The sequence below is a fragment of the Muscardinus avellanarius genome (genome assembly GCF_963383645.1).
Source record: "Muscardinus avellanarius genome assembly, chromosome: 7".
Taxonomy (NCBI): domain Eukaryota; kingdom Metazoa; phylum Chordata; class Mammalia; order Rodentia; family Gliridae; genus Muscardinus; species Muscardinus avellanarius.
Window position 1 is genome coordinate 117,765,350 of NC_137793.1, and position 26,737 is coordinate 117,792,086.

At 51.1% G+C, this 26,737-nt stretch overlaps 1 protein-coding gene across 1 annotated transcript in view; it reads left to right on the forward strand.

Moving 5' to 3' along the window:
- Nucleotides 1-445: 445 nt before the first annotated feature.
- Nucleotides 446-26,737, forward strand: part of LMX1A (LIM homeobox transcription factor 1 alpha) — a gene marked incomplete at both ends in the record, with an annotated part of 131,186 nt that continues 104,894 nt past the window's right edge. Inside the window, 2 exons of the mRNA XM_080698466.1 lie at nt 446-525; nt 2,281-2,463. Of these exons, the coding sequence (XP_080554592.1) occupies nt 446-525; nt 2,281-2,463 (263 nt within the window). The remainder of the gene's footprint in view (nt 526-2,280; nt 2,464-26,737) is intronic.

Below are 26,737 nucleotides of genomic sequence, written 5' to 3' on the forward strand. Positions count from 1 at the left end.
GCCCGGCCAGCCGGACCTCCCCGCGCCCGGCCCGCCGGACCTCCCCGCTCCCGGCCCGGCCAGCCGGACCTCCCCGCGCCCGCGCCCGGCCAGCCGGACCTCCCCGCGCCCGGCCCGCCGGACCTCCCCGCGCCCGGCCCGCCGGACCTCCCCGCGCCCCCGCCCGGCCCGGCGCAGGTGAGGCCGCAGCCCCCGCGCCCCGCGCCCCCGTCCGGCGCCCTCGGGCGGCGGCGCAGGTCGGGGCGGAGCCGGCGCGGCCGGACCTGCGGCGGGGGTGGGGGTCGGGCGGGCGCGGCCGGGGGCGGGGGCCCGCGTACAAAACGCGCCGGCTCCCGCGGCCCGGGCAGTCGGAGCGGCTCCGGCGGTGCTCGGCGCCCGCCCGCTCCCGTCCCGCCCGCGCCGAGCGCCGCCGCCCCCCGCCCCGCGCCCCCGGCCCGGCGCGAACATGCTGGACGGCCTGAAGATGGAGGAGCACTTCCCCGGCGCCATGGAGACCGCGGCCCCCTTCTCCTCCCTGCTGGGTGAGTGCCTCGCCGCGGCACCGGGCCGGGCCGGGGCCCCCACCACGCCGGCCGGAGCCGCCCCCGCCCCACGGACCCGCGAGCGCCGGGCCCCCGCGCGCCGGGCCTCGCACCCCCGAGTCGCCCGTAGCGTGAGTGGCAAGTGATTAAAAACACCCCGGGCCGGGTTTTTAATCTCGAGCTGATCGACGGCTCACAAATGCCTCCCGCGTCTCCGCGGCCGGGGGCGAGCGTCGGGCCGCCGCCCGGCTTCGGGGCGCCTCGAGCCCCCGCCCCGGCCCGGGTCCAGCCCTGGCCGGCCGCGGGGCTTTCCCGGGCCGGGGGCAGCGCGGCCCCGCGTTAATTAACCGAGGCTGGACCCGGGTCCCGGCCGCCGGCCCACCCCCAGCCCTCGCAGCCCCCGAGGGCCGGCGGGCCCGGGGCTTCCGAGAGCGGGCCGGGGGCGCGGGCCTCCCCACGGCCACCCAGGCGCCTTTCAAGTCTCGAGAGCGTTTATTTATACATCCGTTGACTTTTTGATTTTTAGCAGGAGGGGTTTTTTTCGATTTGACATTTCAACCTCTTGCCTCTCGCCCGTACTCGCGAACCGCCGCTAGATCGGGGTGCCGGCCGAGCACGAGGACCTGGGGCTGGAGAGTCCTCATCGAGGGAGGAGGCCCCCAGCGCCCAGACCGAGGAAACCGCGCCGTGCGCTCGGTCCCCCTCCGCTGGCCCTGTCCCACCTCGCCGTGCGCTCGGTCCCCCTCCGCTGGCCCTGTCCCACCTCGCCGGGCGCTCGGTCCCCCTCCGCTGGCCCTGTCCCACCTCGCCGGGCGCGGCCCGCCCGGGTCCCTCCCCGGCCCGTTCACGCACAAGCCCGAGCCTCGGGAGCCGAGACCCGGCGGAAAGAAATCTGGACCCATCCCGCTGTTTCCCCAGCCCTTCTCTTCTGCCCCGTTCCTGGAGAAGAGGCCCCGCGCACAGGCCAGCGGCGGCCCCCGAGGGGACAGCGAGTGGGGTTCGGGAGATGGAGGGTCGCCCCGGGAACGCCGAGCCAGAAGGACCTATCTCGGAGCCAGGGCTTTAAGTGGTGGAGAAGCGTCCATCAAAGCCGCAGGCCCTCCCACCCAAGGGTCCTCGCAGACCTCGGCGCCCAGTGCGGGGGTTCGGCCGTGGGCTCCGACACCCAGTATCCCGCCCATCTCTCATTCTCTGAATCTCTCGGGAGACGCTCCCCCCTCGTCTATTCTGACACTTCTTAATTATGGAATAAACACACACACACACCAGCAATCTGCACGTTGGGCACACCGCTTGTTCGGGCTCATTGATTTGAACACAACTAGGGTCCCCCCCTCGGAGTGAAGACCACATTTTCTGAACCCATGGGACCTTTTAGGAAAAACATAATTTTTTAGTTTTCTTTCAAACATATAAAACAATTGGGTTCAACGACAACAAAATAAAATTGTTCTTTACTCATTTTTCAATGGTATATAGCAACACAGCCAGCGAGGTAATGATGGCAAACTCGGAGCCCTCAATTGTAATCGAATTTTACCGGGCGCTGGCCCTCGCGCGCAAACCCGGCTCTGTCCGATGATTACGGCGCTTACTGATTGCGCCCCTCCGCCGCTGGAATTGACACCTTCCATCCAGTCCGGGTTTATGAAGCCCCTGGGTTGCCTCCGCGGCGGCCGCGGGCGGGCGGCCGCGGGCGGGCGGGCGGGCGGCGGGTCGGCGGCGGCGCGGCTCACCGGACTCCTTTGGCTGCAGGCAGAGCGGTGGGCCCCAAGTCTGTCTGCGAGGGCTGCCAGCGGGTCATCTCGGACAGGTTTCTGCTGCGGCTGAACGACAGCTTCTGGCACGAGCAGTGCGTGCAGTGCGCCTCCTGCAAAGAGCCCCTGGAGACCACCTGCTTCTACCGGGACAAGAAGCTGTACTGCAAGCTGGACTACGAGAAGTGAGTGGCCGCGTCCGCGTCCCGCGGTGGTCGGCATGCCGGGCCTCATCCCCATCCCGGCTGGAGGGCTGGGGGGTGCAGAGTCCGAGCCGCGTCTCCGAATCCCTGCGGTCCCCTGGGCGGAGCAGGTCCGCCCGAGGCCAGAGCCGGGTGAGGTGCTAAGCCGAGGCCTGGGGGAGTCCTCCCAGGCCCCTTCCCAGCCCAGGCGGCCCCTGTCCTCTGCAAGCTGGGTCCCCTGGGTTGGGCGAGGTGTCCCTTGGTGGGGACGGTGACTCCCAGCTTCGGCGGGTCCCCTCGCTCACTCGTCCTGCAGGCTTGTGCACGGCGCCCGGAGGCGAGGCTGTGCTGGTCCACGGTGTCCACAGCTGCGCGCATTTCTCCTCCGCTCGGGTTTGTTTCCGGGAGTTCCGCAGACTGGGCTCAGAATGCTGTGGCTCAGAGCTAAGCGGCAGCCCAGCCCTTTGCCAGGCATCCCTGCTTCTGTAAAACCCTCGGGCAAAGAGAGGAGCAGTTAGGCCTGAAGTTGTGCTCAGTGGGAAACCCTGCCCGGCCGGGCCGGACTCCAGGTGGCTCCCGTGGGTGCCGCAGCGCAGCTCAGTAACCTCCAGTCTGCAAGGACAGGGACACCTGGTGTGTTTTGAGAACCGGGAGCTTAAGAGAGAGGGTTATTTGGAATGGAGGTTTCCGTACTGCCCACAGGGCTGGAAGCTGGGGGTCCCTAATTCCCCAGGGCAGGCACGGCGACTAGAAGAGGGGCTGGTGCTCTGTTCAAAGTGGCTCCTTATGGGGCCACTGGCCTCCCAGGGCTGTGGAGGGTTTGGAAGCCCGCAGTCCCTGGTTTTGTACACCCGGACTGGTGTGTGTTGACAACGGTGCAGGTGCAGGTGTGTTCAGGTGCAGGAGAATTCTGTTCCTCGTCACCAGTGAATCAAAGGAAGGGCACCGTAGAGGATAATCAAAGGCGGGGGCTGAGAAGCAGCCTCCACCGGTGTTATTTAAAACACAATGGAAGGGATGTGTGGCGGAGCTCTCCAAGTAGCCAACTCCTAGAAAGAACCGAAAGCTCTTGTCCCCTATCCCTCTGTCTGTGCGACTTGCTAAAAACCCCGTGAGGAGACCCGGGAACCTCAGGAAAGCCTCTGCAGCTCAGCGCGGCTGCCATAAAGTGCTTGCATTTAGCTCCGTGCTGAGAGCAGGAGGTGGTTTTTGTTGTTGTTTTTCAAAGATAGTAACTTGGCGTGTTTCAGAACTAAAAAGGGCTCAATTTTGGACTGTGTGGACTATACAGAAATATATAAAGAACTGAAAGCTCATGCCTGCTTGCGCCTGGTCATAGGGCTCACGTTTCAGTCTCTGTTCTTGGTTGTCTGGTAAGGCCGTGGTGTCTGAGAGAAAAGTATGTCTTTTTGGTAATTAAGCAGATTATTTTTTTTAAACACACCTCGGAGTATGTGTCACCTTCGGGTGCAGAGGCTGGAGGACGTCCCGCTCTTTCCCCGCTCCGCATCTCAGGGTTTGGGATTGCGTGGCCCCATCTTCATCTTTCTGCTTATAGATTCCTGAAGTGCCCTTCAGGCACAACACTAGCAAATTCAAAAGTATTGGAGCTTAGGAAAGGATTTGGGTTGTGAATTTCTATTCTGTTTGTTAAAAAAAAAATCACGAATCAAAGAAGGCTCAAGGGTCAACACAGCTGTCTGGCCAGTCAAATCTTCTTTAAGGAAGTCAGGCTGTGTCAAGAGGAGAAGAGACAGTTGTTCTCAAGTACTTAACACAACAATGTCCCTCGCTCAGCCCTCCAGGTTGGGCTCCTCCGAGCTTATTAGCCTAGGAGGGTCAGTTCTCCTGCACAAAGCTATTTCTGCAAAGAGAAAATTGCAGGGATCAACTTGCCAGCTGTTGGCCAGAACCGAGGAGATTTTCTAGAGGGTGTCAGCCACATTGTTCCGGGAGGTGTCGGTGTTACAATGACGACTTTTCATTTAACTTAAACATGTTTGTTGAAGCAGGGCTTCAGCATCCACTGGCGGCCGCTCTTCAGCTTCCGGCTTGCTGCTTGCTCTCCGGACTGGACTGCTTTTCAGATTCATTTACACTGTTTTAAAACTCTCCCTCCCATGCCATTCGGGATTGTAATATACTTGGTAATTTTGATGGTATTTAGTCTGCATGATATTGGCTATGGGAGTGAGGAGGCAGCTGATTATTGTGTTTTAAAATCAGGCTCAGGAAAAATTCCTTTATTCAAAAAGCCTTTGCCCAGCTTCTATATGAGAGACACCGGGCTAGCCAAGGAGAGAATTAAAAACAATGGCAGAGCCTGCCCTCAGGAGGCTTCTGGCCATCAGTGAGGGGTGGGCTACTGATTAGAAGTCATTGTGATGAGGTAGAACAGAAGAAATCAGATTTTAGATAGAATGGAGAGACCCCACATTTATCTTCCACAGAGACAGGGCTCAGTTTTAGATGGGAGTCCAGAATGAATCTCTGAGGGCACCTTTTTCTCTTTATTACATTTATAAAAACAGTTTTGCTTTTTTGGTGGGTCAGTTAACAATTTGAGACCCACACAGAACAAAAGGAGAGGAGGAATAGATGGGGTAAGAGCTAGGGTGCCCCGTGCTGAGCCAGGGACCCTTTACTACAGGAGGGGTGCTCAGGAGGCGCCCTGCCCGCTCGCCAAAGCTCACGATGTTCAGGCGCCGTGCTTACACATTAAAATAAAACAATACATAACTACTGCTATTGTCCAGTGACTACCACAAGCACGGCATTATCAAGGTGGGCTGATTGTATTTATTTTGGTCATTTGTATGTGTGTTTCTGGTCAGTGGACCATTTTGCATTTGAATAATGACCTATGTTCGTCAAGACAAGCAGCTACTTAAAAAGTGACAATTCCTTTCTATCCACCAGTTTTTACACCTCCACGATGTCAAATATAATATTTCTAGTTAAAAAGAACATGAATTGACAGTGTACTTTGGTCAACACAGCCATTCATTTGAAACCTCAAGATGTTTTACTAAATGTTTGTCTCATATACGGTGACACCCTTGGGATACTTTCTTCCGATTACCCAAACAAACAAGCTCTGAAGGCGATCAGAGCGCTGACTAGGAGCATGCAGAAGTCAGGATGTGGCAGCGCTTGGGGACTTGGGTTGCTCACGACAAGTCATCAGAGAAAAAGATCTGGCGAGGCACGAGGCTTCCATCTCAGAATAGATGGCACCACGCTCTGGGATATGAAGCCTTAGATACGTAGGTCTGGCCGCTTAAAACTGGATCTGATTGGAAGTTCTTGAAAGTTAGCAGACAACCCAAAATATTTTCCGGCCTGCAGGACTTTTATTAATGTAGCTGTTGTTCCTGATTCAACTGAGTCCTCTGTGATCCTGTTTGGCATTTCCCCCAAATGTGAACATGTTCCATCCGGCAGTGCCGTAGTTGGGCTTGGGTCTGGTAGGAGATTGCTGAACAAGGGTGCTCTGGCCACACAACAGACAATTAAACCTGGACGAAACCCCACGTTTAAATGGGGTTTATATTGCCTCTTTCCCGTGGGGCAGCTCGTGGGGGGCTGCTCCCCTACGTGTGAAGTTTGTCATGATCTGAGATTGCTCTGGACGTTGTGGCCAGGGCTCTGTCAGCAGGCAGTATCCCTGCTCCCCGGGTCGGCCTCTGGAGGCCTTCCTCCAGGGAGGGCTGTCCTTCTCTCTTCTCTCCATCTCTCTCTCTCCCTTTCCCTCCTCCTCCTCCTCCTCCTCCTCCTCCTCCTCCTCCTCCTCCTCCTCCTCCTTCTTCTTCTTCTTCTTCTTCTTCTTTCTCTCTCTCTCTCTCTCTCTCTCTCTCTCTCTCTCTCTCTCTCTCTTCCTTTTCAAGCAGGCTAAGTTTCCCAAGACAAGGATTGAAGTGAGGGAAAGTGGGTGTCCCAAAGGGGGCTTTGGTTCTCTTGACCTTCTGACTGGCGTCCCCACGCCGCCTTGGGCGTGCTCCGCAGGACCCTGATGGAGTACTCTGCAGTCTGTCAAGGTCGCCTGGGAGGGCTTGGGCGGAGGAGCTGATTTGGTTTCATTACTGTGACATTATTTGGAGATCAAAATTGGGCGTGCAGTTACTCCTAAAAGGAGCCCACAGATGGAACTGCCGCGGCGATTGGGAGAGACTTTTCCTCTCTATCTTTTGTTGGCTCCACTCCTGGCACAATAGAATTTAAAGAATATAAAAATTAAATACTGCCAGATAAATAAATCGATGTCTGCATTGAATTGTGGGGCTTAGTCCAGAATGAGAGCAGTCCGCGGGCTGGGGCTGTGCCCGTGCAGGCAGCATCCCCCCCTCCTGTTTTAATTTGAGAGGGTGATTGAAAACATTCCCTGCTCAGTAGTGGGTTTGCTCTTTTTATGTGTATTGGTTCCTGGGTAAGATTTTCTTGGAATCCAAGGTTTAAAATTTTAGAATAAAGTTAGATAGCAGGAGTAGAATACATTAATAGTATTATGGGAATTAGAATCCTACATATGGACAATTGCTTTTTATTTATTTTTATTTTTTGTGGTACAGGGGATTGAACTCAGGGATATTCTACCTCCAAGTTACACCCCCTAACCCTATTTTATTATTCTTTACTTTGAAACAAGGTCTCACTGAGTTGCAGAGGACCTCATTAAGTAGCTGAGGCTGGCTGCAAACCTGCGATCCTCCCGTCTCAGCCTCCCAAGCACTGGGATTACTGGCGTGCGCCACCACGCTCGGCCGGACATTGCTTTTTAGAATATGCTCATGTTTTTTTTTTTTTTTAATCCTTACATAAATGGAACAGATTTTAAAGACCGTTTACCTAGTCCAGTCCTCTGTGCCGTAGAGTTCTGGGATTTTCATCGCTACCTGGCGAGGACCTGGCTCCCGATGTTCCAGTGTTAGTGACGAGAGCTGTTCTGAGCTCATGGCTGCCTCTCTCTTTAGTTTCATTTTCATTTATAACTTTCGTGTTCAGCAGAAGACTGCCACTCACTCAGAGAGGTCTTTTCATGGTTTTTTTTTTTTTTTTTGAGAAGGTTTTGGAGATAATGAGGTCTGTTTTTCTAACAAGACCAGCTCTGTTTATTACATTGTCAGCTAATTATTTTTATGGCCAAGAAATTATTTGGGTTAGAGAATTTAGGAGTGAGAAAACAGGTGACTGTTAGATGTCCATTGGGTTTCTAGAAATTTATTAAAGCTTCTCAGAGCCAATAAATATTCAAAAATGTGATTGTTGAATTTTACCAAGTTTCAGACAAGCAATATTGAATCTTGGCTATTAAGTGCAGTTGTACAATACTGGGGAATGAATTATGGGAGGGGGAGTTATCACATCTACAGGCGAGAAATTTAAAAATAATTTCTGCCCTTAGTGTTTTCCAATTTTTTAAAACCGTTTTGGACACAGACTTTAATTAATCTTTGGTACCGTCAGAGAGGGGTTCTTAGAGTGTGCCGGGGAGTGTGGGATGGAGAAGTCCTTCTCATCCTTCTCACCCTCTGCATAGAAGCGGAAAGGCTTCGGTGTGGGAAGGGGCCGCTCTGGCCTGTTCCCAGCCTGCTTCATACTGTATGTTTCCCCAGGTGTCTTTTAGGGACATTAGAACAGTGTTGTTACCAGCAGCCCTTTCATACCTGGTTTGAGGAATTTAGTAATTTTAGGAACAAAGTATAGAGAAGGTTCTGGAACAAATTTCAGAGAGGATGGAGAAAAGACCCCCTTTCTCCATCGTGTCCCCTGGAAGTGCCTGTGTTCTGGGATGGAAGCCGGATCCGGCTCAGTCCTCCCGAGGACTTGGTTTTCTCCTTCGTCTCTGACTGGTGTGACAAGGAGCATTTCACCACTTATCACAATTAGGAGCCGTCATGTTCTCATCGACCAGCGTTGACCGCGGCTTTGTGTCTCTTTGTCACAATCTTAAATAAAACCCAGCCAACCGCCTTTCGGAGACGCGGCGAACACTTTCCAAATGTCAAATGTGTTATTCCAGCAAAGCACAATGCTCTGTCTCTGTATTTTTAAACCAAGATGAAATTAATAAAATTGCGACGGCCCTGGCATTAATTAGCAGGGGGATTAGAGCTGTAAGGTCTGAAAAGTAGGCGTAAACACCGTAATCTTGCTACATGTTTGTTTTCGCTCTACTGAAAATAAATAAAATGAGACTTAGGGTAGGGATTAAGTTTCTTTTGGCATTAGGTATCAGATGCAGTTGGAATGCAGCAGACACAGGGTAGTATTAGTGAAGACATTCTGCAAGGAATAAAAGAAAACGTGCCTGTTCCCCTCCCCTCGCATGGACGCCTTCCTGTCATGGGAGCTGTGTCTGCACGGCGGAGAAGGACTGGAAAGCCTACCTCTACCTTGCTCTTCTCCACTGTGAACGAGGCAAAATGTCGTCCACAGAGCTGTGAGTTACCTGGCTGCTGTGCATGGATTTGCTGGCATTTAATGAAGCTGTGGCCAGGTTCCCTGTCACTGTGCCACGGCATCATACCAACTAAAAATACAAAACGCACCATGCTTTTTCCAAGTCTAGTAGCCCGAGTCACATGGAGAGATTGGGTTATTCCAGCCTTCCAAGGTCCCTGTTTGGGAAACCTATTTTGGGATAACAGCAAATACGTCTGGTGTTTGTGACCCTGAAGGCACCTCCCCACACCATTAGACTTGCATTTTGTCATTATTGAAACTCAACAGATGCCGCCGTGGTAGACATCTAGCCACTATGGGTGGAAGGTCTTGTCTGACGTGCCCATAAACTCTCTTCCTATAGAAACCCGCCATGAGCATCGCCCTCATGGGACAGGCTGGGGCCGGTATTGATACTCCACGTTTGGCCCCGGCCTGGTCCACCTGCCCCTCATCCCCTGGGCCTTGAGGAACTACCTCTGTTACCTTGACACCTGCGAGCATCTAGTTCTGTGGAACTCCATCTCATTGAGCGCTTCAGCTTCCGCCTGGGCATCCTTAGGGACCGCCAGGACTCTCGATTTTCTCACTTGGAGGCACCTAGTTAGCTTTTTAGATGCACAAAACAAAGGTTAGTCCTGCTGTACGACCGCCTGGTTACTGAGTGGGGCTCAGCGAAGTAGCTAGCCAGGGGTGTTATTCACAGCTTTTTTTGTCCCTTGACCCTTGACTCTTGGGAGACCATTCTGGGCCCAAGAGCCTCTCTGAGCATGCTGGCGGCTTAATGGCTGCTGGGTTCTGTCCCGCTCCTACGATGAGTGTGTTTTGGTGCTAGAGAAATGCTTGGGCCTGTGAGCTGGCCTAAACACATCGCTCCTTCTCAGGTCCTCGCCACTCCTCCACCCTAAGCACACGTCTGCTGCCTCTCACACAGTTCTGCTGCTGTGAGGAGAAGCTCCTGGAGCCTGAGCCTCACTTCAGTTACTGGCTGCCTCTCCCAGGCTCCCTTTGGTTGCCTCCTCTCTGTCAAACCTCAGGAGCTTTTAAAAGGATTTTTCAAAACAAAACAAAACAAAACACCCCCTCCTGAACTCCAGATTAGCCTCTTAAGCTCATTAAAGTGCCTTTAAATACCCGAATGCTGGGCTCCTGTGGACTCTGTCCCAAGCCACACTTTCATTCCCAGCATTGTTGGCCTTCACTGGCAGCAGATTAAGGCAGCCCCTCTAGGCCCAGAAACAGTCCCCTCTCTCCACAGGAGGGACCAAGTATGCCTTTGTTTGAGCATGGGCAGCCTGAACTGGAGTGGGCCCGGAAGCCAGCTTGGCCAGGGGCCCCAGCTCTGGGTAGAGCAGTTGATGTTTCTCCCCAAGATGGGCCCAGAGAAGAGAAGGGGGTTGCCTGGGGAAGGTGTGGCCTCTGTGGTGTTGAGGGGCTTGGCAGTCATTGGGTCCTAGCCCACACCCGGGAGGGAGCTGCGAGGGCCCTGGTGGCCTGGGGGACCACCCTTGCCAGGTGGCTTTGGCCCTGGCTGGGTAGCAATTCCTGGTCCCAGTTCCGTGTGTCCTCAGGCCATCTCTGGTCCCTGCAGTCCAGAGGTGGGGCTCACAGCCTGCTCTTCTGCTTCTCCTTCTTGGTTGAGCCTGCTTTCCAGAAAGCATCATTATAGCACCTGCCTCCTGTCACTCCAGGCTCCCGTCTGTCCCTGAAGCTGGCTCCTGGGGAATTCACTCTGGTTTTGATGGTAAAACAAATTTTTCTTAGCCATCTAGAGTCTCCTCCTGGCCTTTTCTCCTCTTGTCTGTCCTCACACCATTGCAGGGATTCCTGCATGCTGCGCTTTCTGGTAAAGACAGCCACCATCTGTACAGGACAGGGTGCAGCTCTTCAGTGCCTGGAGTAGGCTGTGCACACCCAGTGGGGAAAACCATCCCAGGGAACCCTTGCCGACCTCTTCTTCGCTACAGCTGTGCTCAGGCTGGACCCTCCCTTTCCCTTGGAGCCCCATGCACCCCGAGCCTCTGGGCTCGACACAGCCTGATTCCAGCCCACTTGTCGGCTCTCGCCCAGCCCAGCCCAGCCCAGCCCATCCCAGTCCAGCCCAGCCTTCTTGCTTGCTTTCGGTTCTCAACCCATCTCCTGGTCCTTGATGTTTCAGTAGCTCTGTGAAAGGCCAGAGTTACCTGGCTCTCAAATTGGAGAGAGCCGTATGAAGTAACTCGTGTTGGAATATCCGTGAGAATGTGCTCTTACTCTGAAGGCAATTTTAATTGGAAGGGTGAGTGTTCAGTCAAAGGAATGAGCTTTTCCTGGTAGAATTTTGGACTCAAGAATGGACCAGGAGTGGAAGAGGTAATTCTGGACAGGATGTAAACTGCACTTTGTAGGAATTTCCCGGTTTGTGTGCGACGCTGGTAGTGATTTTGCGCCTGTTCCTTTACTTTGGGGTTCTATTTTCTTTTAGATTTTTAAAAATGTGTTTGAACTTTCCAGTTTAGAAGTCTTTGTTCATAGATGAAAGGCAGTGGACAAGTGGTCATGAATGGTGTGGACACCTCACAGCCCTCTTCCTCACTGAAAAAACAATTCTAAAGGCACATCCCCTATTGTCAGGTGATGTCCAAGCCCCAATTTCCTCATCTACTCAAAGGAATATAATAATAATGACCTCAAAGGGTTATTGCAAGATTACATAAAAAGCCTTTGGGTAAAACCTGGAGTACGGCTGGGCATGGTTGTGCATGCCTGCAATCCCAGTTCTTGGGAGGCTGAGACAGAAGGTCATGGGTTTGAGGCCAGCCTCAGCAACTTAGTGAGATTCTGTTTCAAATTAAAAAGTACTGTGAGGCTGGATGTGCAGCTCCAAACAGAATACAAACAGGATTGGGTATAGTTATTATTAGTTTTTACATTAATAAAACCCAAAATGCAATCATAGGGGCTGTGGAGGCTCAGCTGCCGTCGTGGTGCAGTGGTTAAGGGCAGGCTCAGAGGCCAGTGGGTCTGGAATCAAATCCCTCCCACACTGTGTTTCTTTGAGTGGGGCCTCTGTTCCTCTGAGCCTCTTTCCTCTCTCTGAAATGGGGATGATTGTGGTACCCATCTCCTTGGGTCTTTTTGGGTTAATATTTTTACAGTGTGAAGATCAATATGTGGTTTGTAGAAAATGCTACACAAGGATTTGTTGGTTAAAAGTTTATCCTGTCCAGTTTTCAAAGAATTTCTGTGTACATCAGAGAAAGATCAATTTGCATAACAGTTGTATTATTTCTTACACAAATTTTTATTGGTGCATGGTAGTCATACATCTTAATGGGATAACAAACTTGTGTAGACATACATGCACACATCACCCGGTTTAGCCCTTATCCAATCCCCATCCCCTTCTCTCCCCTCCCTCCTTCCCGTGCTTGGCTTAGTGATTGACTTTGATATGTTTAAGTACATCATGTGCTTTGGAGAGTTTCCCTCTTCCCCCTCCCATCCCCTCAGATAGGTCGCCTAAATTGCCCCTCTACAGGATCTCTTCTTCATCTAGAGTTCTTCCTGTCACCCATTTCTTCCTAGCTCTCACATATTAGGGGAAGCATCTGATTTCTTATTTTTTGTGACATTTCCCTGTAAATGCCACAATTTTTCTCTCCTTTATGTCTGGGTAAAGTTCCATTGTGTACACATCCTATAGTTTGGAATCCACTCATCTGTTGAAGGACATCTTGGCTGGTTGCACAGTTTGGCAATGGTGAACTGTGCAGCTATGAACATGGTTGCTAGTGCTTTAGTTTGGTAGTCTGGTTTTCATTCTTTTGGGTAGATACCCAGAAGTGGTATTGCTGGATCATATGGTAAGTTTTTATTCTTTTGAGGATCTTCCATACTGTTTTCCAAAGTGGTTGTACTAATTTGCAGTGTCATCAATAACGTATTAGAGTTTCTACTTCTCCACATCTGATCAATTACAGTTTCTCTCTTCCTTGGAAGTCCTGCTTTTATTTTCCACACTGATTCCCACTTACTGAAATCCTGAGAGCCAGAAGCTGAGTAATGAGATGATCCACTCACAACCAATATTTTTTTTAAAAATAGAGGCCACTTGGATCTAGGAATCTGCTGAGAGATGGGGTGAGGCAGTGGCAGCTTCAGATGCTTCCTGACCGCACGGTTGCAGGGACCCGCTGGCCCTTTGCTGTGGAGCAGGCCCTGGTCCCGGTCTCGTTGGCCCCGGTCCCGGCCTCGCTGGCTCCAGTTCCAGCCGCGCTGTAGAGCAGGTCCTGCATAACACTTTTAAAAGTTAGCTATAGCTGGGTACATGCCTGTAATCCTTGTACTTGGGAGGCTGAGACAGGAAGATCACAGGCTCAAGGCCACTCTTAGCAACTAACAACACTCTCAGCAGCTCAGGTTGAGACTCTGTTTCAAAGCAAAAAGAAAAAGGGAGGCTGGTGGATAACTCCTTGATGGTACAATGATTCTGGGTTCATCCTCAATACCAAAAAAAAAAAAAAAAAAAAAAAAAATCTAGCGGCAAAATTTTTGGTACCCCCATTGCATAGCTGAGAGAACAGGCTCAGAAATCTCAAGAACTTTCCCAGGGTCATGCTGTTGGTAAAGAAGGAAGTCCAGCCGCCGACCGCTGGCCCAGTGGCTCTCCGCTAGAGCACACCATCTGCTGCTTGAACTGCGGTGTTCACACCCCAGTGAGATCACAATTCTCAGCTCTCCCTGTTGCACCAGCAGTTGGAAAACAAGCCCACACCTGCTAGATACTTGAGCTGTCAGCAGCCTTCCGAGGGGCAGCTGTTTGTAGTATTTTGTGGTCTTAAAGGAAGTTTGGAGGACTGGGGATCGCATGTGTGTCTACATGTGTGCAAGGTGTGTGTCAGGCTCTCCCCCAAGTACAAAGCTGTGCTAGCCCACGCTTTGCTATCTGTGTGCCTGCACGGGTCCCCGCTGTCCCTCCTGCATATGTGTTCTGACCCACAGGAAGAGAGACGAAAGGCCGGACGGTATCGTTTCTCTCTCTGGCTCCCAGGTTTGCCGTTGGTGACTCTTGCGGGGCCTGTCTGTGCATTTGGCAGCAGAACTGTTGATTATCAGATCTGGAGCCGTCCAGGCAGAGTCCACGGGGACTCAGCAGCAGCTGTCCATCCACCCCTTGGACAGCCCCTCTCTAAGTCTTCTTTGGAATTGTGCTGCGTTCTCACGCAAGTCCCAGCCTCATCCAGAGAAGGCCCCGCTGCGCCCCATGTGAGGGGGCCCCCGTGGCTGGCGGCCCTGTTGTCTGCGGACGGTACTTGGCCTCTCTCGATGGAAAAGTGACAGTGGGATCTTGGCTTTTGAGGACACAAAATATTACTATATTTCTCCCATCAAGGCCAACACTTTGTTCTCGTGAAACTAGTTCTAGTTCCTGGTTGTGGTAGTGCGTGCCTGTAACCCCAGCAACCCTGGAGGCCGAGGCAGGATGATTGCAAGTCCAAGGCCAGCTTCGGCAACTTAGTGAGGCCCTGTCTCCATAAAAGCAAAGAGGGCTGAGCATGTACTCAGCAGTAGAGCACCCCTGGGTTCAATTCCCAGCACTTGGGAAAGAAAACACTGATTCCAGTCAATTTTAGAGAGATGAAGTGTGCATAATTTAATGTTTATAACCTGGTGTTTAATGAAACTGGAGATTTCAGGTAATACACTAGCAATTGGAATAGACCTTAAGTAGTTGTGTGTGGATTCTGCAAATGTAAAATTATGTAGACTCATAAACAGTTGACCTAATTAAATTACTCACTTTTAAAAATCACCAAGTAGAATTATTAATTCTTATATGTGTTAGGTATATAAACCAAACATGGATGTGTTAGCAGGCTAGCAGAGACTGTCTGAGATACAAACTTAAACAGATGCTTTAGCAAAAGAGAAAAATTACCCAGTACTTGGGAGGCCAGCTTCAGCTACCTAGTGAGCTGAAAGAGGGAGACCCTGCTTCAAAATAAAGAATAATTTAAAAAAGTAGGGCTGAGAGTGTAGCCTGGATGTAGAATGCCCCTGGGTTCCATCCCCCAGTGCCAGAAGAAAAGAGTAAAATTAGTTTAAGAGAGCTGTGGCCAGAGGGTCAGAGAGCAGCTCTTCTGAACCCCTTACTCCATATCGCTCTGTGTTCAAAGAGCGTGTCCAGTCTACCTATCTACCTACCCACCTACGGTTCTATTATCTACCTACTACCCACCTATGTACCTATCTGTGGTCCGATCACCTACCTACCTGTCTACCTACCTATGGTTCTTTCATCCATCTATCTATCTATCTATCTATCTATCGTCATTTATCTACCTATGGTTCTATCTATCTATCTATCTATCTATCTATCTATCTGTCATCTACCTACCTACCTACCCACCTTTCTACCTACCTGTGAACCTACCTACCTATGGCTCTATCTATATACTTATCTATCTCCTACCTATTTGTGGTCGATCCTACCTGCCTACCTACAGTTCTTTCTTTTTATCTATCTATCTATATATCTATCTATCATCTATCTATATCTACCTACCTGCCTATGAATGGTCCTGTCTACCTATATATTAATGGTTCTGTATATCAACTACCTACCTACCTATGGTTCTATTTATCATCTCTCTGTGGTTCTACTTACCTACCTATGTAACTATCTACAGTTCCATCATCTATGTATCATCTAACAGTACATCCTTCCATTCATCTATCCACCCACTCACCTACCTATGATTTGTCCTATCTATCTGTCACCTACCTACTTACCTATGATTCACTCTGTCTCCTACCTACCTAGCTACCTCTCTATGATTCACTCTATCATCTATCTACATATCTATCTATATCTATCACCTCCCTCCCTCCCTCCCTATGATTCACTCTATCTGTCTGTCTGTCTATCTATCTATCTATCATCATCTATCTATCTATCACCTACCTATCTAGCTACCTCCTTATGCCACTAGATTGTAAGCCCCGTGAGGGAAGCCACCTTCCCATCTTGTTTGCTTCGAAACCCGCCCTCTCCAGCACCTTATGGCGTACATGACATACAGAGGTGTTGAACAAAGGTGTGCTGGTTAAACAAGTCAGTCAAATGCTTTGCTTGGAGTTGTTGGAGCTTTATGGAGCAGGTGACATGTTATCTGTGTTGTCTGGCTGCTGGAGAATAAATGGGGATGTAAGAAGGGGGGAGAGGGTGAGGAATTCCAGGCAGAGGTAAAGCCAGGGCGAGTGGAGGGAGTCCTGGTCAAGAAGCACGCTGGTCCCTGTGGTCATGGAGTGTTGGCCACGGTGCTGGTACAGTTGGAGAAGGGCAGTGTGTGTTGCAGAACATCACCAAGGAGCATCATGTAACGTCCAGAGACTTCCGCCTCCATCCTGCAGCCAGCAGGACTTTTCAGCAGGGGATGACGTGGCCATTATTTTTCAGAAAGGTATTTGTGGTGGCAAGTACCAGTGGGAGGCTGGGTGGAGACTGGAGGGCAAAGACAGTTGCTGCCGTGGGTTTACAGAGCTCATAAGGTGTGCAGTGAAAACAAACATGAGCTGGAAAATGCTCCCGACACAGGCTGAGCTGAACTTAGTGACTCTTAGCCGAGGTCGGGGTGACAGAGCAGGAAGGTCTGATGCTGATGTGGGGTGAGGTGACAGTCTTCCCCATGCCTGGTGAGTGCGCGGAGTGGAGCAGGAGTCTGGGACAGGCAGACGTGGGCCATGAGAACACTGTGGACAGGCTAAGCTCCTGGCCAGACGTTCAGGTGGAGCAGTCCTGGGGCCGCCGTGAAAGCAGACCTGGAAAGTAGCTGGTGTGCACATCTCCAGGTTGCGCTGTCATGTAAACATGGGCGAGGGGAGTGCTCAGGGATCAATACTGCAGAGACTGAGAAGGGGCAAGGGATGGTGTCTGGGGAGCCTCCCAGGAGGCCCAGAAGAGTTCTGTGCGCAGTGGGGGCAGGGGGCAGCAGGGGAGTGGGGTCCAGAGGCAGGGCAGGGGGAGGGACTTCTAGGAAACATGGCTGCTGCCTTTCCTTTGGAGTTGGCAGTTAGTCCTTGGTCACCTGTTAAGAGTAGTTTTACTGCACGCATGGGAGGGGCTGGACAGCATTCAGAAGGTTGTGTAGTAAAAAGAAGTTGAAGTAGAGGCATGTGCCCCAGTCAGCATTCTCCCTGCTGTATTTTAAAACAACCGATCGTGCAACTTAGAGGAAGGAAGGTTTATTTGCTCATAGTTTTAGTAGATATAGGGCTCAGTCCTTGTGAGGCCAAGATCTGCAGATCTCAGGGTGGTGGAAGGGGGGAGAGAAAGAAAAAGGTAGAGGGAGAAAGAGAGGAACAGGGAAAGAGGAGAGGGAGGGAGGGTGTACTGACTGCTCTCCTATGACAGAGACCTAAAACCAGACAGCAAGCAAAGGACTCAAAGACAAACACATCCCTAAGGCCACACCCCAGGGACCTACCTTCTCCAGCAACACCCCACACCCCAGGACCCACCTTCTCTGGCCACACCCCCAGGACCCACCTTCTCCGGCCACACCCCCAGAACCCACCTTCTCTGGCCACACCTCAGGGACCCACCTTCTCCAGCCACACCCACCTGCCAAGGTGACCACCCAGCAATCACTGAGATGAATTTACCTACTGATGAGGTCACAGCCCTCATGACTTAATCACATCAACTCTGAACATCATTACTTGAGCTCTCAGGACACATTCTATATCTAAACATAACAGAGTGATCTGGCCCACTGTTTTGAGAAGTCTTTAGTGGAAGAGAGATGGGAAGGAAAAGGTGGTCCTTGGGCAGAGATGGGAGGAAAGGAAGATGCGTGAGGGTGAGGGCCTTGAGCTGACTTGGTGGTCAAGTTAGTTTAGGCAGGAGAGGGAGGAGGGTAGAGATCCAGGAGGGATGGCATCCTTTGGATGGGGAGGATCCCAGGACAGGGCTGGGGACACATCAGGACATAGGCTGTGCCCAGCACACTCTTCCCAACCGCTCAACCCTTTTGTGTACGTCCTGAAGGTGGTCTGGGCTGACCTGAGTCACTGGACAGACACCCCCAGAGGTGGGTCTTTTTGCCCTCTGTCCCCAAGGCCTCTCCTGGGCAGCTACCACAGCTGCCCACAGAGAGTTTCTTCCAAAGCCACCCTGGCTCCCGGGGCTGGGAATGGTGGCAGAGTGAAGCCGTAGCCGATTTCTTCTCCAGATGTTGGTAGTCTTAGGTGAACCTTGCGGGTCTGTCTTCTCCCTTCTCCGAGCCCATACAGAGACATAGTTGGCTGCTGCATGGCCCAGGTACTCCACTCCATGGCAGGTTCCCCAGGACTGGCCTGAAAGCTTCCCCAGGCTGGGGACCAGTCAGCTGTGCCTGCCAAGGAACTTTGACTTGCTGTGAAGCTGGGGAGAGCTCAAGGGAGAGTTCAGGATGCAGACACTGTCTTTGGTCACAGTGCAATGGCGGTTTGGCTTCTTTACTTAGAGAACTCTATTTTACTGTCTTACCCATTTGGTTGGTGTCTTAGTTGGTTTTCTGTTGCTATAAAAAATACCCAAGGCAGGGGACTTTATAAAGAAGCATGGTTTACGTAGCTCATGGCTCTGGAGGCTGAATGCTCACGATTGGTGTCTGGCCTCTGTTGAAGGCTCTTGGTTTAGGTATCATGGTGGCTGGGCGTGTGCAGAGGAGATCTCAGAGCAGGTGCGAGGCACAGGGACCAGGCCAGGCTGGCTCTTTTCACAGCAGCTTGCTCTGGGGGGAACCAATGAGGGTCCTGGAAGAACTACATTCATCCTCCCCCATTTTTTGGTACTGGGGATCAAAAACAGGGGCGATCTACCCCCATATACCTCCAGTCCTTTTTATTTTGACACAGAGTCTTGCAAAGTTGCCGTGGGTCTTGATAAATTGCTAAGGTTGGCCTCAAACCCATGATCCTCCTGCCTCAGCCTCCCAAGCACTGGGATTCCGAAGGTGTGTAACCACACCCCTCACATTCATCCCTTTGGGGGAGCACCCCATGCCTTGGTCACCCCCACATCTCACTCTTGGTTTCACCACCTCTCTGCCCCGGTGTGCTGAGTACCAAGCTCCAGCACATGAACCGTGGGCACACGCTCCAGCCTCGCGTGGACCAGCAGGGTGGCTTCTTGCCGGCCTCCCCAGAGCAGGCGAGCCCCAGAGTCCTTGCGTTCTAGAGCTGCCTTGCCTCGGCCTCCACTGGCTGGGCCTGGGACATGCCGCCCTCCTGGAGCTGACCCATGCGCAGCTGGACATTCACCTGGAACCCTCTGCGGTGCAGGGGATGGCCACAGAGTGTCTGGTGTGCGCAGCAGTGGGGGCTCATTGTCAGGCACCAGAGGGCAGCAGTCACGAGGGAACCCTGCCGTGGGCCTGGGGTGTCAGACCCCTCTGACCCCAGGAAAGAAAAGGAGACAAGGTCACGTGGGGCCAGAGCGCTTGGCTTAGCAGGGAGTTAATTAGAACTTGATGTGGCCCAGGGAGCCGGGTCACTTCCAAGGCCTCGGCCTCTGCGGCCAGTGAATTCAGTGGAAAAGATGTCGGTGCTGGGTGACTTGATACCGCGGACGTCCTGCTGACTTATGGAATGAGTTGATGTACGTGTTGACTGCTTGTCAGGCTTAGTTTAGGCTGAGCTCCGTTGTGTGAGAGGGAGACTTGGGCGGAGAACTGTAACACAAATTGCAATGCTTAATGATGTATTCTTTTCCAGTTTCCCTGCTGACAGCTAAAGAGCAAGGACCAAGCGCTGTGCCCTCTCTTAAGAGGCAGCGCAGACACAGTGGGCCTGTTCGAAAGCCATTAGTACCGAATCCAGTGACTGTCACTGCAGGCAAAAGCTGCCCACCGCTGGCCCGTTCCCCAGCTCAACTAGAAAAGGATTAAAGGACTCCCCGTGAACTCCCGTAAACACCTAAGGAGCGTAGCACAGCACACCGGCCAAGCTGTTAGGGCGAAGCCATGGCCCTGCTGTTGCTGGTTAATGAGTGAGAAGAGGGCTCCGAAGCTCACGTTACCTGTACTATGGGCAGACTCACTGCCAAGAAAGCCCGTGCCGTGGAATCCCCGGAGCTTGGGTTCCGGGCTTTGCCAGAGTGTGCTAATATCTGGGGATAAGATGGAGGGAGAGTGTGACCTGCCTGGGGCTTCCAGGTCAGCGTGTTTCTGTCCAGGGAGAGCCTCTTCTTTGTTAGACTTGAATGGCGCTCTCGGCAGACCCCGATGGACAGAGTACGTCCAGGGCCTTGGTTTGGCGTTGTAATTGTGCACAAGGCGTCGGCCCTCAGCAGCCATGCTGGCTTCCTTGAACACGAAGCAGTGCTCTTGTACTGGTCCTCCAGTCACACACACAGCGCACACTTAGGTGTGTGCCCAGAGGCACATGTGGGGAGGTGGGTGAGCACTCTGAGGTGTACCGTCCAGGGGCTGATGGGTGCCTCTTGTTTTCCACGGGGACCCCTGTGCCCCTGGGCTCACTGCAGTGAGGAGAGCGAGCCAGGCACCATGCATGCTGACGTCCAGCCGGCCCAAGCGCTCTGGGCCTGCAGGCAGGTGGGGAGAGGCCGGTGAGGCCCCGGCTAGCCCAGCCGCAGCCCCTGGCGAGGTCCCCGCGGCCTGCTGAGGACGTGCCCAGCCTTCACAGGCCTGGGTTTTGAGGATCACTTCTGGTTTTGACACTTTTCTTGGTACAGGATTTGCTGTTTGTGTTTTGTAAAGCCCGTTCCCTACAGGCTGTCCTAGAGTTCAGATCACTGTCACTTTCAAGCCTCTCTTCTAAAAGCTGAGCTAATCTTGACCCAGTTTCTTTTCTTTATTCTCTGAAATTATTATTATATTTGGAGTAAGATTTAGAATTGTGGTCCTAACTTTCAGTTTCTAACTTTCTTTTTTCTTTTTTCTTTTTTTTTTTAGTACTGGGGATTGAATCCTGGGATGCTCATACTGAGCTGTGTCCCCAGGCCTTATTTTTATTTTTTATTTTTTGCGGTACTGGGGATTGAACCCAGGGGTATTCTACCTCTGAGCTACATCCCCCGCCCTATTTTTTATTCTATATTTTAAAACAGGGTCTCACTGAGTTGCAGAGGGCCTCACTAAGTAGCTGAGGCTGGCTTTGAACCTGTGCGATTCTCCTGTCTCAGCCTCCCAAGCACTGTATTTTTATTTTTGAGGCAGGGTCTAGGTCAGTTGCCCAGGCTGGCCTCGCACTTGCGACCCCCCTGCCTCAGCCTCCAGTGTAGCTGGGACTCCAGGCGTGCACAGCCACACCTAGCTCGGACCCTCGGTTTTGACCAGCATGAAAGGTCAGTTTGACTCCTTAGTTGTTCTATTCCACGAAACTGTGTTGAGTCTCTAGTGTGTGCGGGTGATGTCAGAGGCGCCTGGGACACGGCAGCGAGCCGCAGCAGAGCCCGGCCTTACGGAGCTTCATCCCAGCAGGGGAGGCCGTCACGGAGCAGAGGCCCCCCCGGACTCCACACTGGCTTATCCTTCATGGACTCGCTCCATGTCTGTCTTTCCCCACCCTGACCCGCTATGGCATCGCCACTGCGCCGCACTCCGCGCTCCCCCACGGTGTGTCCACATTTCCTCCTTCCAGACCACGACCACCTCCTGGCAGATGCTGGCCCTCCTCCTTCCGTGCCGAAGCAGTTGCCCATCTCACTAAGATTGTCTTTCTGGTTTGGGGCTCAGCGCCTGGGTGGGTGCTACGTAAGGCCAGGGGTGGACACTCAAAGCCAGGGTCACCGAGACAAGAGGAGAGGCCAGGGCAGCTGACAGTGTGGGCGCCAGAGGGACCGCAGCCCAGCGGGGGGGGGGGGCAGCAAGGCCCCTTTGGACGTGTCCAGATAACATCCAGCGTGTGAACTGCATCACTCTGCCCCTTAAAAGCCCCCTCAGAGGCCAGGAAAGGGGGGGACATGTACAGGAGTCAGCAAGTGAAAACCCAGTGCTGATATTTGGGGGCTCTTTGGGAAAGAGGGTTTAAAAGAGGTTTTGTTTTAGGACATCCTAGAATCCCTTGAATTATTTTCCATAAGAGTGTGTGTGTGTGCGCGTGTGTGTGTGCATGCGTGCGTGTGTGCGTGTATGTGCGCGTGTGTTTCTGGGGCAGAGCATCCGTAGATGATTTGAGTCAGCTCCTATAGGTGCCCTTGATTCCCAGTGGCTAAGAGTTAGTGGCCTGGGAGACAGAGCCGCGTGGAGCACTGAGCGCCTTCTAACATGGAGATAATGATCCTGCAGGAAGACACGGCAGCACCCCGCCCCTAGACATGGGCTCAGCCCCACCTCTGACAACCTGTCGGGATCTGTCTTGTCTCAAAGGCAGAAAATGTTTCCTCACGTGCATTGTAGGATTGAAGAGGATGTTCATGAACCATCTGCGGAAGCACCTCGACCTCAGCAGCTTCTCGTCCTAATCATCTGCCCTCTAACCCGGCCGCCGGCCAGTCGTGAGCGATGTCCACACGGTTTAGCTGCCCTCTCTCGGGGGCGGGTCTCTGTTTCACTACCTTTGAACCTCAGGTTGCTTTCCTAAGGATTCCCCATGGCTACCCCTATATTTTAGACGGATACAGAATCAGATGGGTCATCTAGTAAGGTAAAAATCACACCATCGGATTCACAAAAGAAAAATAAGAGTAAGACATACTCGGCTTGAAGCTGGGCGTGGTGGCACACGCCTGCAATCCCAGTACTTGGGAGGCTGACGCAGGAGGATCAAAGGTTCGCAGCCAGCCTCCGCTACTTAGTGAGACCCTGTTCCAAAATAAAAATAAAAAATAAGGCTGGAGGTGTAGCTCAGAGGTAGAACACCTCTGGGTTCAATCCCCATTAACACACACACACACACACACACACACACACACACACACACACACAGAGAAATACTTGGAACAGGAGCTTTAGGACAGATGAGACCTGTTCCCCATTGTTGAACATATGACTGTGGTCATCCTGCATTTATCCTCAACTTCAGTCCTGACGGCAGGGTAGCCGGTGGCTCTGTACTTACCCTCACTTGGGCCTTTGCTTACCCTTCTTTAATAAAATAATGGTGCCCACTCCCACTTGTTGGTGCTTGGCAGTGGACTTGAGTACACTGTCAGGGAGCTAAAGCACCTGGGTTTCGCAAGCGTGTGCGACCTTCTAGGCCTCCGTCTGACGGAGGCCTCGTCCCTCTAAGAGGGCACACGTGATGACAAGACTTGGTGAGTCCATCATGGGCGCGATCGCGGAGTGGGCCTGTTAGTCAGCTTGCTAACAATGTCAACGCACCCACATACACTCCAGACTTTAAAGTGACTTTCATTCACCTATGCACACATCATGTGCGTGTTTTCGCTTCTGTTGGAGAATTCAACCTTTGATCGTGTGTTTTAAAAGTCATCCAAAGTTTCTCTCAAGCCTTCTAAGGTTCATTTTGAAGGTTCTGTGCAGAACCAGGGTCAGTCCGCAGTGAGAGCCCAGCAGAAAGGCCCTGTTTTAAATGAACAACAGGAATCATTCCTAACTTACAACCTTCTTTCTTTCTTCCCGTTTCGGAACACAACCTAATTTATATAAAAGACTCGCCCCAAATTGGAACATATACTAAAGCCTCTACTGGCAAGAGAGGGGTATGTCAGCGATGCAATCCAAGGTCAGAGAACTCAGGACGTGCGGGGGACGCCTCGTGGGGTGTGCCCTAGGATGGAGTCCCTTCCTGGCAGCCCCCCTGTGTGGGCTGCAGCTCCCAGGCACAGCAGGGGCCCTGGGCATTCCTGGGGCTTCTCCTCTCTGCAGCTCTCCCTGAGCTGGCCCTGCCCCAGGAGGCCCGAGCCCTGGCTGCACTGCCCCACCAGTTGCCACCAGCTTGCTGGGTTTGAAGAGGCGAGAACTTGCTCCTGATTCTGCTGGTGGTCAGGGTGGCTCCAGCACGCGAGGATTTAATCTGAACCACGTCATGGTCCGGTGTTCTCCATAGAAAGGCACAGGTTAGGGATGTTCAGTCATGAAATAGTGCCAGGGTGCCTGGGAGCGAGCCTCGGCTTGGATCCCGGGCTTGTTATGTATTAACTACAAGGGTCTTTTGATAGCTCTGTGCTTTCAGTTTGGTCACAGGTAAAGTTATGAAAATATATTATCAATCTCAGAGGGATGTTATACATTGTAAGAAAGATGATGAATATAAATTACTTGAAACAGTAAATGTTAATATACATTTATTTATTTGGTGCTGGAGGCTGAATCCAGAGGCATTCTTCCTCTGAGCTATAATCCTAGCCCTTTTTATCTTTTATTTTGAAACAGCATCTTGCTAAGTTGCTGAAGCTGGCCTAGAATCTTTGATCTTCCTGTCTCAGCCTCCAGAGTACTGGGATTACAAGTGTGCTCCATCATGACCGGCACCACCATGCCCAGATATTATTAATGGTAATAATCATCATCATTATTTTCATGGAACTGAAGGCAGTTGTGATTATAGTCACTGGAATTTTCTGCATCTATTCACTTGTGCTTGGGCTTTTCAGCTGAATTGTGATGTCTCTCCCTCCTGTAATCTCTTATTTGCTGGGGTCATATCAGCTCACAGGGCAGTTTTATCTCACATAGTGATTTGTGCTCATTCATCCTGGATTGGTAGGAGTAGCAGTACATGCATCTTGACCTGGCTGTGTTTGTACAAGGCCATCTGTTAATTTACTACTGGTCTCCCCTCCAGCTATATCTTTGTTGTCATTATGCTTAACTTTTTAAACCTGAATTTATTTACCTCTATATGAGAGACACTAATTAACTTATATTACAAGTAACTGAAAAATGAGATATTCTGTATACAGGTGCCTCAAAATTGTAAAAAGCCACACAAAAGAATACCTAGTATGACTGCTTCCCTAGCAACAAGAAGACAGGTCTGAAGAGGTTGTTGCTATTAGTAGAATGCTATTTCTTTTATCATGGGGTCTGTGTGCATATGTGTGTCCCTTAAAAAACAAGTACTATGAAATTTTGTTAGCAGGTGAAGATATATAAAAAAGAAACAAATAAGGCCGGGCATGGTGGCGCATGCTTGTAATCCCAGTACTTGGGAGGCTGAGACAGGAGGATCACACAGGTTTGAAGCCAGCCTCAGCTACTTAGGCTCTCAGCAACTTAGTGAGACCCTGTTTCCAAATAAAATATAAAATAGGTCTGGGAGTGTGGCCCAGAGAAAGCCCCTGGGTTCCACCCCAGCACCACACACACACACACACACACACACACACACACACACACACACACCACATAGAGAACAAAAGGCTGTGTTGTTTAGGAGGAAACTTTGTAGAACAAACCGACTGCAATAGGAACTTAAAACTATTAATTAAATATTTAAAGTAAAATTTAAAATTCAAATTAAGATATTTTTGATACGAGGAGATTGAGAGAACCTGAAGTTGGAAGGAGCTCACAGAGGGAAATGTGGGCTTGAGTGGAGGATAGAGGGACCGTGGAGAAGAGGAGGGCGGTCCAAGCTGGGAGGTGGAGACAGAGGCCTGAGGCATCTCTGGAAATAAAAATAGCGTGCATACATAAAAGACAAGGAGAATATAGTAGGCCTAAACCTAGCAATATCAGTAATTACACTAAATATTAATGGACTAGACATTTGAATTAAAGAGGTTTTCAGAACAGATAAAAAAAGCAAGACTCAGCCATATACTATTTGCAAGAGATATACTTTAAAAATTAAGGATTAGAAAACAAGCAATCTCTTTTCTGGTTTTGACTATTTTATATAAGTGCACATTATCTACAAAGTAGCTTCCATTTCTAAGATAGAGTAATTTCACATGTATGTGAATATGTGTATATATATGTTAGTATATATAATATCTAAATATACTCAAGATACAATTACAGTAAGTAGTCAAATGTATGTGTGTCCAAATCCAGAAGAAATGGTCAAGAGGACAATTTTCCAGGTGCACACAGCCATCATTGTTTATTTTGTTTCTCAATTGACGTCCATTCTGTCAAATACTCAGATGCAGTTAGAGTGATTCTGTCCAAACAATCATATCACTTTTTTTTTCTTATCTGTGTGGTACTGAGGTTTCAACCCAGAGGCATTTTACCTTCAAGCTATACCCCCAGTCCTATTTTATTTTTTATTTTGAAACAGGGTCTCACTGAGTTGCTGAGAGCCTTGCTAAATTGCTGAGGCTAGCATAAAACCTCTGGTCCTCTGGTCTCAGCCTCCCAAACCTGGGATTACAGGTGTGCACCACCACACCCAGTTCACTTATTCTTGAAGAGTGATTAAACCTACCTGAGCAGCAACAGAACTGACCCAGAACTGCTCAAATGTGGATTTTGTGGAGGGAAGAGTGTGACCTTTCCACAACACCTGGGGATGAGAGCAGACAGTGGCTTCAGGATTTCTCTCGCAGACAAAGCAGCTGGGACACAGTACAAAAAGCCCTGTGCGTGCCGTGAGGAAGCAGCTTCCTCCATGCTCACCCTGTGAAGCCTGGGATGCCAGGACTGTCGGCCTCTTCGAGACTGACTTCCTCCTTGCAGGTGACTGTGGCCATGGTGCCATGACTTGGCACCATGCAATAGGAACTTAAAACTATTAATTAAAGTATTTAAAGTAAAATGTAAAGTATATCTCTTGCAAATAGTATATGGCTGAGTCTTGCTTTTTTTATCTGTTCTGAAAACCTCTTTCTTTAATTCAAATGTCTAGTCCATTAATATTTAGTGTAATTACTGATATTGCTAGGTTTAGGCCTACTATATTCTCCTTGTCTTTTATGTATGCACGCTATTTTTTATTT